Genomic DNA, 14,703 nt, shown 5'->3' with positions numbered 1-14,703 from the left:
AAAATGTTCCCTTCTTCCTTAGGGTGGAGCCGAAAGCGAATGGAGGCATGCAGACCCCACGCATCACCAGTACAGAGCCCATGAGTCTTCCCTTCATCAACGATGCCACACCAACAATGCCCGTGGCGCCAGTGCCTACCACAACACCACCGACGCCATCAACACTGTCGCAGCGTCGGGCTTCGACACAGGAAGGCTCCAACGTGCAGCGCCTCGCCGCTGCTCTTTTGCAAAGGATCTCTCTTCAGTCGCCCTCTGGGGGATCAAAGGGCAGCGACTGCTGCAAGCAGGAAAAGCCCAGGTAAGCCTGCAGGTGTTGTTACCAAACATTACCGAGCGCTTCGGACTACAGTAGCTGATTGTTTTTTCGGACTCCAGAAATTTAGACTTGCTGGATTTTCCGGACTTTCCCATGGAACTGCCAGTTGTCCCATAAGAATAATGTATATTAACAACAGATATTTTGGAAAAAATAAAGCCAAAAGTTCGATTTTCGGGACAAAATTTTGCGCGAAAAGCCACAGTGCGACTACAGGATGACGCCATTTTGAATCCTCAGCCACCTGACTAGCTTTGGATTGGATGGGATTGGCTTGACTCCCGCCGGGGTAATTTTCCATGTAGTCTGTGGCAGAAGTAATCTCGAAAGCCGGAAACTAGTCATACGTGGGCAGTTTTTTTGGCCAACATTTTTAGGCGCCAGGTGACGCTGACTATCAGGTTTTTCCTGTGTCACACGTCGCGCACATTGTTCTTTTGCATTGTTCGCTGGCCATTAAGGTGATTGCGGTTCATGAAATTCGCCCCATTGCCTATGCCTTGTACATACCGTCGCAAGAATTGTCGTGCGGCCCTTCAGTGTGCCTGTTTGTGCAACGTTTTTGTGACTCGCAGATTTTTTGGACTTCTATTTTATGTGGACTAACTTTCGTTCCCCTCCCAGTCCGACAAATCGGTTGGCCACTGTAGTACCACATCAGCTAAGCCTGGTCAAATTGCTTCAAGCATGACGCACTTCGACTGTTGTGTGCACGCCAAGTTTTCATGTGCAGTAAGCACGGTGTATTTGAAAACATGCCCAACATACCTAGATGTATAAAAAGCCAATGTTCAACAAGTGTGGTTCAATCTGTCAGACCGAGAGTTTTTGGTGTACTATCAGGGGATGGTCTCTATTTGACATTGAAACCTGCCATGTCTTGAAAACGGAAACGTTGAAAACGGAAACACTACTTACTGTAATGTTCACAGAGAACACCCTCCCTCGAAACATTGCCCACCCCCTTTTAGGGGTGAAGTATTCAATTTACTAAAGGACGCCAAAGATCGCCCACCCCCTAAAATGACACTAGCTTCGACGATTTCAAAAGCGAGGGGAGCTCCCTCTGCAAAAACATCTAGCGGCCGCGAACACTCTCGATTTCTTGATTGTGAGACACATCATGGCCGGCTTTTTACTTGATATCTCAGCAGTTTTGGTTGGCAGTGTGGCCACATTGCCGTAGTTTTTCCCCCTTTACCCGAAAGTTCGCCCATCCCGCATCTTTCACTTGACGTCACTGTAGTTTGGGTGGGCGTTCTTTCGGTAGTAGAGGTAATGTTTTCTCCATATGTACAGTCATCTTGACACTGGAGCGGCTGCTTGCGAACATCACCCTTTAGTTAGCACGTGAGTGCTTTTTTGCTTGTTAGTCTTAAACATCTCGTAAGAACAGCGAATGTCTTTAACCTAACATTCCTACTGTCTCCTTGCCCAGCTGGGTAGACCCTTTGTCACTTTGTGGTTTTTGTACACTTAAGTTCAAAGCTGAAAGAAGTCTTGCAGTCACACTTATGTCGCATGTGCTTGCGCGGCGGTAATTAGGTTGTATGGGAAGTGCTTTGTTGCTAATACACTAAAACCTTGTTACAACAGACACTCAAAAGACCCGGGAAACATGTCTCTTGTAACAAAAAATTCTAAAAACGGTGCGGAGTCGAATGCCACCACATTGTACCTATCAGTATCAAATGCGTATTCAGACAGGTTGCCAAGAAAATTCTCACTATGGCTTAATTTAAGAAAGCCATTCATAGTAGTTTTAGAGACTGAAGATTGTATTAGCTTCCTTCCCAACTTTTGCAGGTAAATTGGTGACACTTCTTGTTCTACAATACCCTTGTCATCATTCTCCTCTAGGACACCATTCACTCGTGCGAGGATCACATGATCTGTAGGCTCTTCAAATACACAAGGTTCAGATCTGCAGACACAAACTCCTCAAAAGTTTCTCGAACCTCTGCGGTCTCTTGGATGCAGGCCCAAGCTTCATCTTCAGGGCAGTTTTCCACAAGGTTCCTCATATAAGGTCCCTCCCCCTTTCATCGTGTCTCTCCTAAATAGTGAACAATTCTTTAAAAAATAGAGATGTACTCCTCTGTGATATTATGCAATCTATTTCATCAATGCTATATTACGGGCTTATTACCTAACGATTAGAAAATCGGTAAAATTGTGCCATTATTTAAATCTGGTGATCCATTCCCCCCTTAATTACAGGCTGATATCAATGAGTGTTTCTTGTAAGATTTTTGAGCATATAATATATTATAATTTGGTTAAATTTCTGGAAGATAACTCATTTTTCACCCCTAAGCAACATGGATTCCATAAAAAATTTTCTTGTGAGACTCAACTTATTTGTTTCATACATGAGATTGCCAATGCTGTTGATAACGGACATTGCATTGATTGTATTTTTATTGATTTCTCTAAGGCTTTTGATTTAGTTAATCACCAATTACTATGCATGAAGTTAAGCAAACTAAATGTTGATCCAAACATTCTTTCTTTGATTGACAATTTTTTATCTAATAGAACTCAGTTTGTATCTGCCAATGAATTTGATTCACCGCACTCTCTAGTGACATCAGGGGTACCACAGGGTTCCGTGCTGGGTCCTTTGCTTTTCTTGGTTTATGTTAACGACTTGTCTTCAGTAGTTACTTCAAACATTAGGTTGTTCGCAGATGGTTGCGTTATTTACAGAACTATTACTGCAGATTCCGACACTTCCATATACTTCAGAGTGACCTCCATAACATTACTACATGGTGTAACACATGGAAAATGCGTCTGAATACTAACAAATGCAAAACAATTAGATTTTCACGTAAGCCTGATACCTCCAATATTTACGACTACTATATCCAGGGCTCTAAACTAGAACTTGTTGCTTCATACAAATATTTAGGAATTCATATCACCAACAACCTTTCGTGGCAACTTCATGTAAATTTTATTGTTAATAATGCGAACCGTATGCTTGGGTACTTGCGACATAATTTTTCTATGGCGCCTTCTCAGCTTAAACTACTGTTATATAAAACTTTAATTCGGCCTAAACTTGAGTATGCGTGTTCGGTGTGGGATCCCCGTTATGATTATCTCATTAACACGTTGGAAATGGTTCAAAATCGTAGTGCACCCTTCATCCTTTCTAACTATGCTCAGACATCTAGTGTTTCTGCTATGAAACGAACCGAGCCCTACGCAGAACCGAGCCCTACGCAGAAAAATTGCCCGTTTGTCAGCCTTTCATAAAATTTATTTTTCAAACGCATACCTCAAAGCTGAACTTCTTTCTGCGCCGTCATATGTATCATCCCGTATTGACCATCGCCATAAGTTATACATTCCCCACTGCAACACTAACTTATTTTTGCTCTTTCATTCCCAAAACTGCTAACGAATGGAATCGCCTGCCCCCCGCAATAGCTAGTATAATCGATGTATCTTCATTTAGATTGCCATTGGAACTTACTTTGGTTCCTTATAATTGAAATTGTGCTATTGACTCTGTTGTGTATGCTACTTGCATTTTTGTTGTCCACTATGGTTTTTGTTGTGGTTGTTCCCAATGATTTGTTTCGCTCTTGTTTTTTTCTGGTGATAATGCCAGTGACCACTCCCTTCTGTAATTCTGGGCTTTGAAGGTATTGAAGTAAATAAATAAATAAACAAATAAATTTACTCTAGGGACCCAAAAAAGTTGCCCTTAGTAACAGAGTGTCTCTTGTATGCAATGTTGCTAACATGGTGAACATAGAAAAGCCAACCAAACCATTTTCAAATGTCTCTTATAACCAAGTGTCTGTTGCAACAGTGTCTCTTGTAACAAGGTTCTGCTGTGTTGTGTCTTGCAGATCTGAATGCTCAAAGCCGCACCACCAAGGAGCATCATACGACTGCAAGAGCCTGCGCTGCAAGACGCAGTCTCTCTTCTCGGTCCTTCGGAGAGGCGACAGCCCTCAACATTCTATTGCACCTGCCAGCCCCGACGCAGAGTCCAGTCCGCGGTCGGAGAGGTCAGCAACGGTGCCGACACAAAACTCTGGCTCCAAGCTGGAGCAGTTTCGGGCCTGGACCCTGGATCGCAAGTTGCTGCGCAACCGCTGGAAGAAGTCTCCTTCCAACTCGACAGAAAGCAGTCGTGGCATCGGCTGCACGTTCGGTTCTCCCATTCTGTCGAGGGCTTGCTCGCAGGAACAGTCATTGCGTGATGAAGGAGGTGGCGGCGGCGTGAACCTGTCCCAGCCAATGCTCAAGAGTGCGGCATCCTGGACGAATGTGTGCGCCGGGAACGACGGGGTGAAGGAAAACGGTGGCAGAGAGGGCAGGCTGGGTCGTGCGAGTGTTGGGGACTTGGGGTGTCGGAGCATCGGGGATGTGTGCGGTTCGTTGGACCTGGGTCCGCGTGCGTCCAGCACCACGGACTTGCGGCGCCGGATGTGGCTGGAGGCGCACCTGGAAGGTGGGGCGGGGCGGCAGCTACAGCAGCAGCAGCAGCAGCGGCGGTTGTCGGAAGCGGCTTCGGTGCGTAGTGTGCCAGACGGAGCGCGAGTGCTGGCGGTGCGATTGGCCAAGGACTCGAGGGGCGAGCTGGGCGTCTACATCAAGGGCAAGTGTGGGCCAGACGGAGCTGTGCTTGGCTATGTGGTCGCCGACCTGGAGCAGGACGGACCAGCGGCGAGGTGAGATGCCATGCCACTTGGCGTATTGTTTGCTTTTTTTTTGTTTTATATGATGTCCCAGTAAGAGCTGTAGAGGGAGTAGCTCATAATGCAAAATTAAATCTTACATTTAATTTAATGTAAAATTAAATCTGTAAGTGGCACTGCTTTCTTGTCTGCCATAATTTTAGCGCACTCGTCTGAGAGGGCGCTTTATGCAAATGCTTGCATACCTGGCAGCCTGTAGACGGAACACTGAAGTCTTGAATGAAGTTGTTTTTCTCAGTTGCTTTCTGAGAAGGAAGTCACCCGTATTGGCATTTGTTTGTTTTTTTCCCTGAATTAGTTTGCGACATAAATGGGTGAGTTATGGCAGTACGAAAAGATTATTGTAACTGAGATTGCTGTGTGATGTACTCACAGGAAGCACTCCTAAGTACATGCTTTTGAACAGACTAGACAAAACTCATCAGATATAGTCAGCACAGGCTATATTAAATCTTTTGGGGCGTCCTTTATTTTTCGTAGTGGTGCCTTCTTTATTTCACACCATCTGTCTTGCAGGTTTAGTTTGTGGCTTTATGCATCACAGTGACTCTGCATAAAAACATCAATAAACCTGTAACTATAACATACTGGTGTTGTACTTAGTTTAGTTGCTGTGGGCGATTATGTGGTCACTGGCATACGATTATGGCCATGGAGGGGAGAACATCGGTGGTTTTGTCCCAGGCAAATGGCTGTGCACAAAAGTCCACAGAATTGACAAGTTCCAGGTATTCAATGCTCCAGATTGATTCCACCAGAAGTTAATTTGTGGAACACGCTGCAATGAAACATTCACATCTGTGCGGCTGCCCATTTGGACACTCCACAGTGGGATACTGCTGTGCCTAAGGGCATGGGTTAGATGGTGGCTGCTTTTTTGATGGTCAGATTGTCATTGTTGGTACATTTGAGCGGAACTTTTGTTCCACATTTGCCTCAAACAAGTACTCACCCAGCCCTGGACATTAGGGCATGCTGACTACCTTCTACGCTCTCAATTACACTTTGTACGTGTGTATTGCACCTGCCATCCACTTATTGCGTCACGAACACAACTTGTCCAAGCATGCTCCATTGCTTAATTCATATGTGCATCAAAACTGTTTTTGATCAACCTGTTGTTCTAACTTGTTTCTTACATTTTCGAGTGCGGCAATGTGTCCAAAAGTAACCGAGGTGTCGTCCTGTTTCAGAAGTGGGCAGCTGCGCAAAGGCGACGAGCTGCTCGTCATCAACGGTCACCAGGTGCAGGGTGTGGAAATCGAAGAGGCTCGCCAACTCCTGGCCACTCCCGACCAAGTGGTCCACCTTCTTGTCGCTCGTCAGGTAAGCCTTCTCAGTGGAGCTGCCGCTTTGGCAGCACTTCTGTTTGTTTGGGCAGCATGTTTGTCTCAGTGTTGTTCGATGTGTGGAGCCCGCAATTGGGGAAGTAGCATGAGTGTTTCTTTCTGAATTAGGGTGCTTTGCACATTGTAACTGCACCCGTCTATATTTAGCTTTAAAAAATAGGGTTTTATAGGATACTTTTTAAGTGCAGAGCACTCTAGTGGCTCACCTTGTTGTCGTAGCTCGCTCGCTGGACCCAAGTACAGCCCCACGGCGTTCCGTCGTAGCGGCTGTCGTCGCAGCATAACAGAGGCTTTGAAAGCCAGGCAGTTTATGTAGTCATAAATAACCATTCAAAACTCGTAAACCGCTGGCACTTGTCATACGCCTCCTCGTTGTTTAGCGCAAAGAAAACTGCAGGTACATTTGAGGCAAAATATTTGTAATTAACCGGCAGCGCTCATGTTGATTTAGTTAGGAACGCTCGTTGGGGTGGTTTTTATGGCAGTAAGCGAAAAAAAGTGGCAGTGCAACACAGGCACGTGCGGGAGGAAAAGCAAGCACAAGAAAAACAGGACTCCCACTGGCGCTGTTTCAGGCAGGGGGTGCGCAACACTGCAAAGGCGGGAAATTTGAATTGTACTGGGTGGTAGCAGTGAGTGAATAACAGCGCTAGGCAAATCACTGCTCTGCACTTCCGACAGCTTTCACATTGAGTGGAATGGCTTTAATTTTTGATTGTTGCACTTGGCAGTTTTTTTTTCTTTTTTTCAGGTGGTACAGGCCTAAGACGCTGTTATTTCGTACCTTCCTTATAGTTTTCAGCTTCTATTGTTCACCTATACCATGCTGCAGCTATGTGCATGCACTTCACTTGCATACCTGGTGTGGGTGAACGAGGTTTTATCATATTTACAAAAAAAAAAAAAAAACAACGTTGTATTAGTTGTTTTGCTGTTTGATGTTTTCGTCACTCTTTTTTGTTTGACCTAAACTATCAGTCTTGGAGGTTTAGTTTTATGTTACTGGCAGGAAAGTAGTTGCTCTTTTAATGCACAATACACTGGGAGAGTTGACCACAAGAGATCTGTGTGCAACTCTTCAGTGTCTGCTAAAGTGAATGAATGAAGCATGAACGATGGTACCGCGCAAGCGTCAGGCAGGTGTAGAACAAGCAATAGTACAGCAGAGAAGAAACAACGCATGTGATATCAGTGTGTGGCGGAGGTTTTGGGCATGGCTCAGTGCGTGCGTGAGTGAGTGAGTGAGTGAAATACTTTACTAAGGACGAGAGGCCATGAGGCCCTGTGTGTGGGCATTCTTTGCAATAAGCAGTGGTGTGAGAAATTGAAGAGGCTCCATTGCGGAATGGGGAAAGGGCAATAAGTGCAGATGGAGAGCAGTCCGATACCCACACGTTAAACGGAACAAGCAGGATTCATTTGGGCCTGCTTAGTACTAATGCAAGCGGGCCAAATGAAGAGTGCACGAATCTGGCACGAATCTGCTCGCTACACTTGACTACACTTGACTCGCTATGCTTAACTACACTTCCTGTGTATCCATTTTTCTTTGCGAAGGAGGACGTGGAGGAGGAGTGCAGCGAGGACACCCTGACGGCTTCCCCCTCACCATGTCCTTCCCGGCTTGCCGAGCCCCACCGGGTTCCGGCCGAGCGGAGGGCCAGCATCTCGCACCCGGGCGCCGCTGCCAACTACAACACCATCCCCGAGGTCTCGGAGGATGGGGAGAAGGACAACCAGGTGGGCAGCTCTGCCACGAAGGGAGAATGAAAATTAAACCGCAACAAGCTTCTGAGTTTTCGGCGTGGATATATGGCCATTGTTATAAAGGTGGCTCTTGCCACAACTGGGACATGTTCTATAGTGCAAACAAGACAGGAACTTAGAGAAGAATACAGAAGACAAACGCCAGTGATGGGACAAACACTAGTGTTTGTCTTGTTCGCATTCTTCTCTAAGTTCCCGGCTGTTTTGCGCTATAAAACATGTCACACTTATCCAAGTACCAACTTGCCCAACTTTCCACACTAATTGGTTCTTGCCACATGAGTTAAAGTTCACTCAGCTCTATCCCCCTGCTGCCCGCGAAGGTTGGAGTACCAGTATCGTTGCGTGCTAACAAAGGTTTCGGCTTATGAGAATCGGTGTACTTTCTTGTTTTTGTGCAGGGTGCAGTTAGCTGTGAAACAAGAAAGTGGGCCTAAGATGCTAAAAAAAATTGGCATACCATGGTATGCTCGTTTCAACTTTTTGCGTGTATGTTAAACTGTCATTATCCAGAGACCTAAAAATGGTAGCAGGAAACTGCTACTGCTTCTAAGTACTGCTCAGACTGGCTTGAAGGGTACAAACCCACCCCAAATTAAAAATAGCACTAAATAAACACCTGATACAAATGTTTTGTCCATGTTGCAAGAAAAAACAAAATTACCATGACGTGAACCTGCAGTTCATCAGCGTGCAATTGAGACGGTACTTTCGTATGCACTAAGTTGACTGGCTGGACTGCTTTAGAAGGGAAGGAATGCAGTCGTGTTCAAAGCACACTACTACGTGGTGCACTGTGTCAGCTATTGTGGCCAAAATGTATTAATTGTAATTAATGTAAACCTGTCGCTGACGGCAGTGCTAAATTTGAAAGGGTAGTGTTTAATGAAGAAGTATTAGTCTGAGGTGTAGAGCCAGATGCCACCACCTGGATATATGATGGGCGTGCCACTAACGATTAATCAGTCAATTAACGAATAGTAATGCAGTAGAATCGCGAGAATTCGAGCTTGAAGGGACCCTGGGATATTGTTTGAATTATCAGAAGTTCTCGTAAATATGGCCCGGGGTAACATACCAACTTGTGTTGTAATGAAACATTCACGTATATTTAATAATACAATATTCACACTCAATACTGAAGTGCTATTCACACTTTGAAAAAAAAAAAATCACGAATGTCTCACTGCTTCGTCTTTGCATGAGAGTTCAAAATGAAGTTTTCTCCACTGGTGAAGAACTTGCAGATCTTGGCAATTTGCTGAAAGGCCTGTGCAGCTGTCATGGATGGTTCTTACTGTGTTGGCCGGGGTTCTTCCCTGTCACTTCTGCACTGGGCTGGCAACACTTCCTTCACAATATCGGCTTCACAATATTCGTGACTTTTACTGATGCTTAGATGCAAATGTGCAGCTAGAAGCGTCAAAGGCAGCAGATATTTTCTGGCAACAACAAGAAAAAGTACAAATTAACCAAATTTACGCACTGGAGTAGTTGGAAATAAGTGGCTTTAAAATACTTCGAAAACACAGCGGTCTTAACAAAATTTTGAAATATGTCTGAATTAACTGAAAGTTTGAATTATTGCGAATTTTCTGTAGTTGTAATAAGAAGTATAACTGTATTTCTGCCTCCAAAAATGCAGTGATAGAGGAGCTGCAGAAAAAGCTGTCATTCAGAGCTTCACTAGTTTGCAGCCCCCTTTAAACCAAGCAGCAGCAACAATTTTTTGAACAGCGTAAAGATAGACACAAGGGGAAGAAAATGACAAAACAACACAGCGTCGTCCTGTCATTTTCTTCCCCTAGTGTCTGTGTTTTTATGCTGTTGTTCGAAGATGTTCAACCAATACAAACTTGTCCAAATGTCGATCCTTCTGAAACAATTCAGTCTGCTGGTAGTTCAGGGGCAGACAGGCAGACACAGACAGACAGGTCTTTCTGTTCACTTCCCATTCACTTCCCACGCACTTCGACAGAAGATGAAAATTGAAATGTACCGTGTGATATATGTGTACCATGCCCGAAATATACAAAAATAAACAAATAAACAAACAAACAAACAGGTCTTTGCCTTCCACAAAATAAAAAATGTTTAATCGACAATGCTTTGAGCGATCAGTGGCAGTGCCCCCTTGCCGACACCTCTTTTTACGCTACTTCCAGCCAACACAGCAGTACAGCAGCGGCGTCCTGTGCACGCTCCCACGGCGGCCCCGCCACCACGCAGGCTCTTCCTCTTCATCCGGCGGTCGGAGCCACGGCATGTCGAGCAACAGCGAGCTGCTGACGGTGACCTTCGTCAAGGGCCCCGGCCGGGGGGCCCTGGGCTTCAGCGTGGTGGGTGGCCGGGACTCTCCCCGGGGGGCCCTGGGCATCTACGTACGGCGCCTGTTCCCGGGCGGCCAGGCGGAAGGGCTTCTGCGCGAGGGAGACCAGCTGGTGTCGCTCAACGGCGAGCCCTTTGAGGGCCTCTCGCACGCCGAGGCCATCGCCGCCTTCAAGCGGGTCCGACAGGGGGAGCTCGTCCTCAGGGTCGCCCGCAGGCCCCCCAAGAGGTGCGTCTCTGCTCCTTGTGGTGTTTTGCAGCCTTTCCAATGAGTAAGAGAGACAACGTGGGCACCCATTTTGTTGATTGTGTATCTGTATTGGTTGTTAGAGTAAGACCCTGCTGTATCGAAGTTCGTCAATATATACACCAGTTGCGGGATTCCGCTTCAGAATAGGTATGGCCGTGCAAGCACCCCTGCTTTGTTGCAGCTGAGGGAAAGTGTACTGAACTAAATACTTCTGATTTCACTTTGCAAAGATGCATGAGCTGAAATTTCACTGAGCTAAAAATTACGGCTAACCCCATCTCAGCCCATTGTTTCATATCTGCACACTTGTGCATGATAGGCTAAATACTTAAACTAAAACATGTTTGCATTCCATTTTGCGTATGTGTGACACTTTGAGCGTGACATTTGCTTTGAGAAAGTTTTTGAGTTGAGCATTTTTAGCGATGAGTACATTAGTCTTGATTATTCGGCCACCACCCAGTTTTTGGAGGCATTAAGCATTACACTTGGAATTGAATGACAAAAACTATTTTCAAATCTTGGGCCTTTGAATTTTTACTAAAATTTGTTGCAAAGGTATCAAGGTGCATTATTGTTTCATGTTCAGAACCTGTACGAATTGTAGTAACTTAGCAGATGTTCTTTCATCTAAAATTAAACCCATCTTTGTGCAGTGAAGGAGGCACCTAGAAGGTTTATATTAAAGCCCCATTCAACTACTATAAGACTTTAACAGTGTCCCTACCTTTACTGGACTGTCCAAAACAAACAAGTCTCCTCTTGCTGTAATGTGTGCCTGGTCACATTGCATTCACATACAAGTCATAGTAACTAAGCATTTTGTGAATTGTTGGGCAAACCCTGAGGAAGACCTACCTGGCTCAAACTAAATAGCTACATTAGGCCTTGTATCCTAGCCTTTTCCTGCTTAATGTACGAGATGATTTTCACACAAAATACTATCTTGCCATACATTGGCAAGCAATCTCCCGGCTGCATTTGCCTTGCATTTTGCATAGCAAGCTAAAAAGCATGCACGTTTGCATAAAAACAACTTTGTGAGCAGGCAGTACATTACGCTTTATGTAATGTTTTGAAATCTCTGCTTTCCTTCAACTACATTCTTGCAATGTGTAAATCAGCACAAAGATACGCAACTATCATAAAACCGTCATTTTATTTTCAATTGCAGACATTGAAAATGCGATGGTTTCTTCATCAGTGGGAGGTCAAAATATTTGCTTTTTTTGTTCCCCCGTTTCTTGCAGTTCACAAGTGTCCAAATCCTGCTGTAACCTGGACAGCATGACGTAGAGAAGACAAGAAGCAAAGCTTGGTGGCCAGCATTAACCAGAGCGTCTCACAACATCTAGTCTGCCTCGGCAGTTGCATCTGTGATACCATATGTGAATGATTCAAGCCCTACTCAACACCTGCCATCAGCCTGTCACAGGAGATCCTGCGTTGTACCATAGCCTCCCCACATAGCGTCCCTCTGTGTTGTGTGCCTTACTGATATCCAAATGCACTACCGAAAGAGTTTGTTCATTGTGCTTCTGCACTGATCCTATATTAAAGTTAATTCATCTCTTGTCTGATGTCTTGTCCTTTGTCTGATTTACGGGGGGGACGTGCAGACGAAATATTTTGTGTTTCATAGTGCCCCCAGTGCTTGTCCGGCACCAAATGGTGCCGTCTTCACAGGAAATTGAAGGTTAAAATTTTGATTCTCCCGCTAAATCCTGTGTTTCCACGGCGTCTGCCATGAAGTCATAAGTGCGTGTATTCAAGCGAAGTTCCACTGTGTCATTCAGCTCTGCAGCCTTGCTTGCTGTCAGTACTCCCAGATGGCGCTACCATACTGAGCCTCAGACCGTTGTCTGCCGTTGCTTTGTTTTTGACTGTATTTGCACCTGGCTAGTTTTTGTTACTGTAGAAAACAATCCGTTCGTGAAACACGGGGTATGCTTGATAACGGGTTCATGTAAGACACCCTCGCTTACGCCAATCGGCCAGTGTCATGTAAGACAACTCTAAAGCAGCGGACTGCTGTGCAGCTAAAACAAGCATATTGCGCCCAGTATCAACAGTTGTGCGCATCGGTACTTCTATGCTTACGTGTATTTTCCTAACTTCCATTGTTTACTGCACCATTCTTACTGCTGTAAAATGAATATGCATTACATTTAAGCTCAAATAGCTCGTTCGGCAAGCTTATAACCCATGCCTAATTTGCGTTTGCTTTTGCCAGCCTCTGCCAATCGTAGAGCTGGCTGGTGTGACATCACAGGGTCTGTTGCGGGGAATGAGGTAGTGGGTCGCATGGCCATTCCCTTTCTTCCTAATAATATAGCTTATTTGAGCGAAGTGTGCTCCAAAACTGGTGTCAGTATGATTCTAACGAGGTAATCTTTCGAATGAACCAAACTTGCGTTTTGTCTGCATAGCTGTGTGGCAAAGGGGCGTTGTCCGGCACCGAAAATGGCTGTTGCTGTAAAGAGGAACAAACGCTTGCAAAAATGTTGGTAAGTGCTCCAAAATGCAAGCATGGAATAATTTTTATATAGAAAATCACATAGTTGGAAGCGAAAGAAGGCTACGTTGAAGTTCACATGAGAAATGAACCACAGTCGAAGTAGGAGCTGTGTGTGTTACTGTGAGCTGCATCAGCCTGTTGCCAACAGGAGAACATTACTTATTATTGCGTGTGGAGTGAACATGATGGCATGTGAGTAGAACAGATGCACCACAGTCATGGAGAACTCTGATTCTTGGGAAACTGTTGTTATACGGAGAAACGGAGGCGAAGTAAGAGATGCAAGCATGATGCATCGATAAAGTCTATAAGTGGTTCCAGAAAAAGCCACAAGGATTTCCCAATCAAAACAGCAGACTTAAGTGCCCGTGGAATTTTCGGGTATCTTGTGCAGCTTAGGGCGGTAGTGGTTGAAGGCTATTTGCTGAGTTCCAAGTCATGCATGCTTGCTTTGCAATGTCACGGGACTTATTTGCACCAACATGGCCATTCGGCTTTGAGAATACATAACTGCACTTTGGGTTGATGCAGCTTTTCAGACATGAAGTGGCATTTCTGAGGTGATGGTGTGCGCAACAAAACCTGTAAAATTGTTGAAATAGTCAGATAGCCTGTGTATATTTGTGGTATGACACCTTTATTTCTTAAAAAGAAAGAAAGAAAGAAACTCGGGGGAAAGTAACTCGGGGGAGGAATTGCAAAGCATGCTTGCAGCACTGGACAAACAGAGTAGAACCGTGGGCCCGAAAATTAATATGCAGAAAACTAAATTAATGATCAATAACCTTGGTACAGCACAGCGGTTTGAGATAGGTGGCGAGGCCGTGGAAGTAGTAAGCGAATATATCTACTTAGGGCAAGTAGTGACCCCTGATCCAAACCATGAGGCAGAGACAATTAGAAGGATAAGAATGGGGTGGAGTGCATTCGGCAGGCATTCTCAGATGGCAGCCTACCATTGTCCCTGAAGAAGAAAGTGTATGACAGCTGCATCTTACTGGTACTCACCTACGGGATAGAAACTTGGAGGCTCACTAAGAGGGTTCAACTTGCATTGAGGACGACTCAGTGAGCAATGGAACAGAAGATGATAGGTGTAACATTAAGGGACAAAAAGAGAGCGGAGTTCGTCAGGGAGCAAACACGTGCTAAGGGCATATTAGTAGAAAATAAGGAGAAGAAATGCACTTACTTGGGCAGGGCATGTAACGCGAAGGGAAGATAACCATTGGTCATTAAGGGTAGCAGAGTGGATCCCTAGAGAAGGCAAGCGTTGCTGGGGGCGGCAGAAAGTTAGATGGGCAGATGAGATCAAGAAGTTTGCAGGGATAAATTGGTGACAGTTAGCACAGGACCGGGGTAATTGGAGAATAATGGGAGAGGCCTTTGCCCTGCAGTGGGCGTAGAAAGGCTGGTAGTGATGGTGGTGACCTTTATTTATCATGAGTGGC

At 45.2% G+C, this 14,703-nt stretch overlaps 1 protein-coding gene across 5 annotated transcripts in view; it reads left to right on the top strand.

The window, feature by feature from the left end:
- LOC144172289 (uncharacterized) overlaps positions 1-12,314 on the top strand; it is a 269,808-nt gene extending 257,494 nt beyond the window's left edge. For 4 of the 5 annotated variants that reach the window (XM_077701037.1, XM_077701038.1, XM_077701039.1 and 1 more), the window contains 6 exons: positions 23-301; positions 4,186-5,013; positions 6,234-6,366; positions 7,947-8,129; positions 10,322-10,713; positions 11,985-12,314. In XM_077701037.1, the coding sequence (XP_077557163.1) occupies positions 23-301; positions 4,186-5,013; positions 6,234-6,366; positions 7,947-8,129; positions 10,322-10,713; positions 11,985-12,030 (1,861 nt within the window). In that variant the 3' untranslated portion in view covers positions 12,031-12,314. The remainder of the gene's footprint in view (positions 1-22; positions 302-4,185; positions 5,014-6,233; positions 6,367-7,946; positions 8,130-10,321; positions 10,714-11,984) is intronic. The other variant, XM_077701040.1, reaches the window with a different exon arrangement.
- Positions 12,315-14,703: the final 2,389 nt, after the last annotated feature.

This window comes from Haemaphysalis longicornis, unplaced genomic scaffold (assembly GCF_048455015.1).
Source record: "Haemaphysalis longicornis isolate Haplotype H1 unplaced genomic scaffold, Haemaphysalis longicornis Haplotype H1 scaffold_20, whole genome shotgun sequence".
NCBI classification, from domain to species: domain Eukaryota; kingdom Metazoa; phylum Arthropoda; class Arachnida; order Ixodida; family Ixodidae; genus Haemaphysalis; species Haemaphysalis longicornis.
The sequence above is the reverse complement of the archived record's forward strand: the minus strand, read 5'-3'. Positions and strand labels throughout refer to the sequence as shown.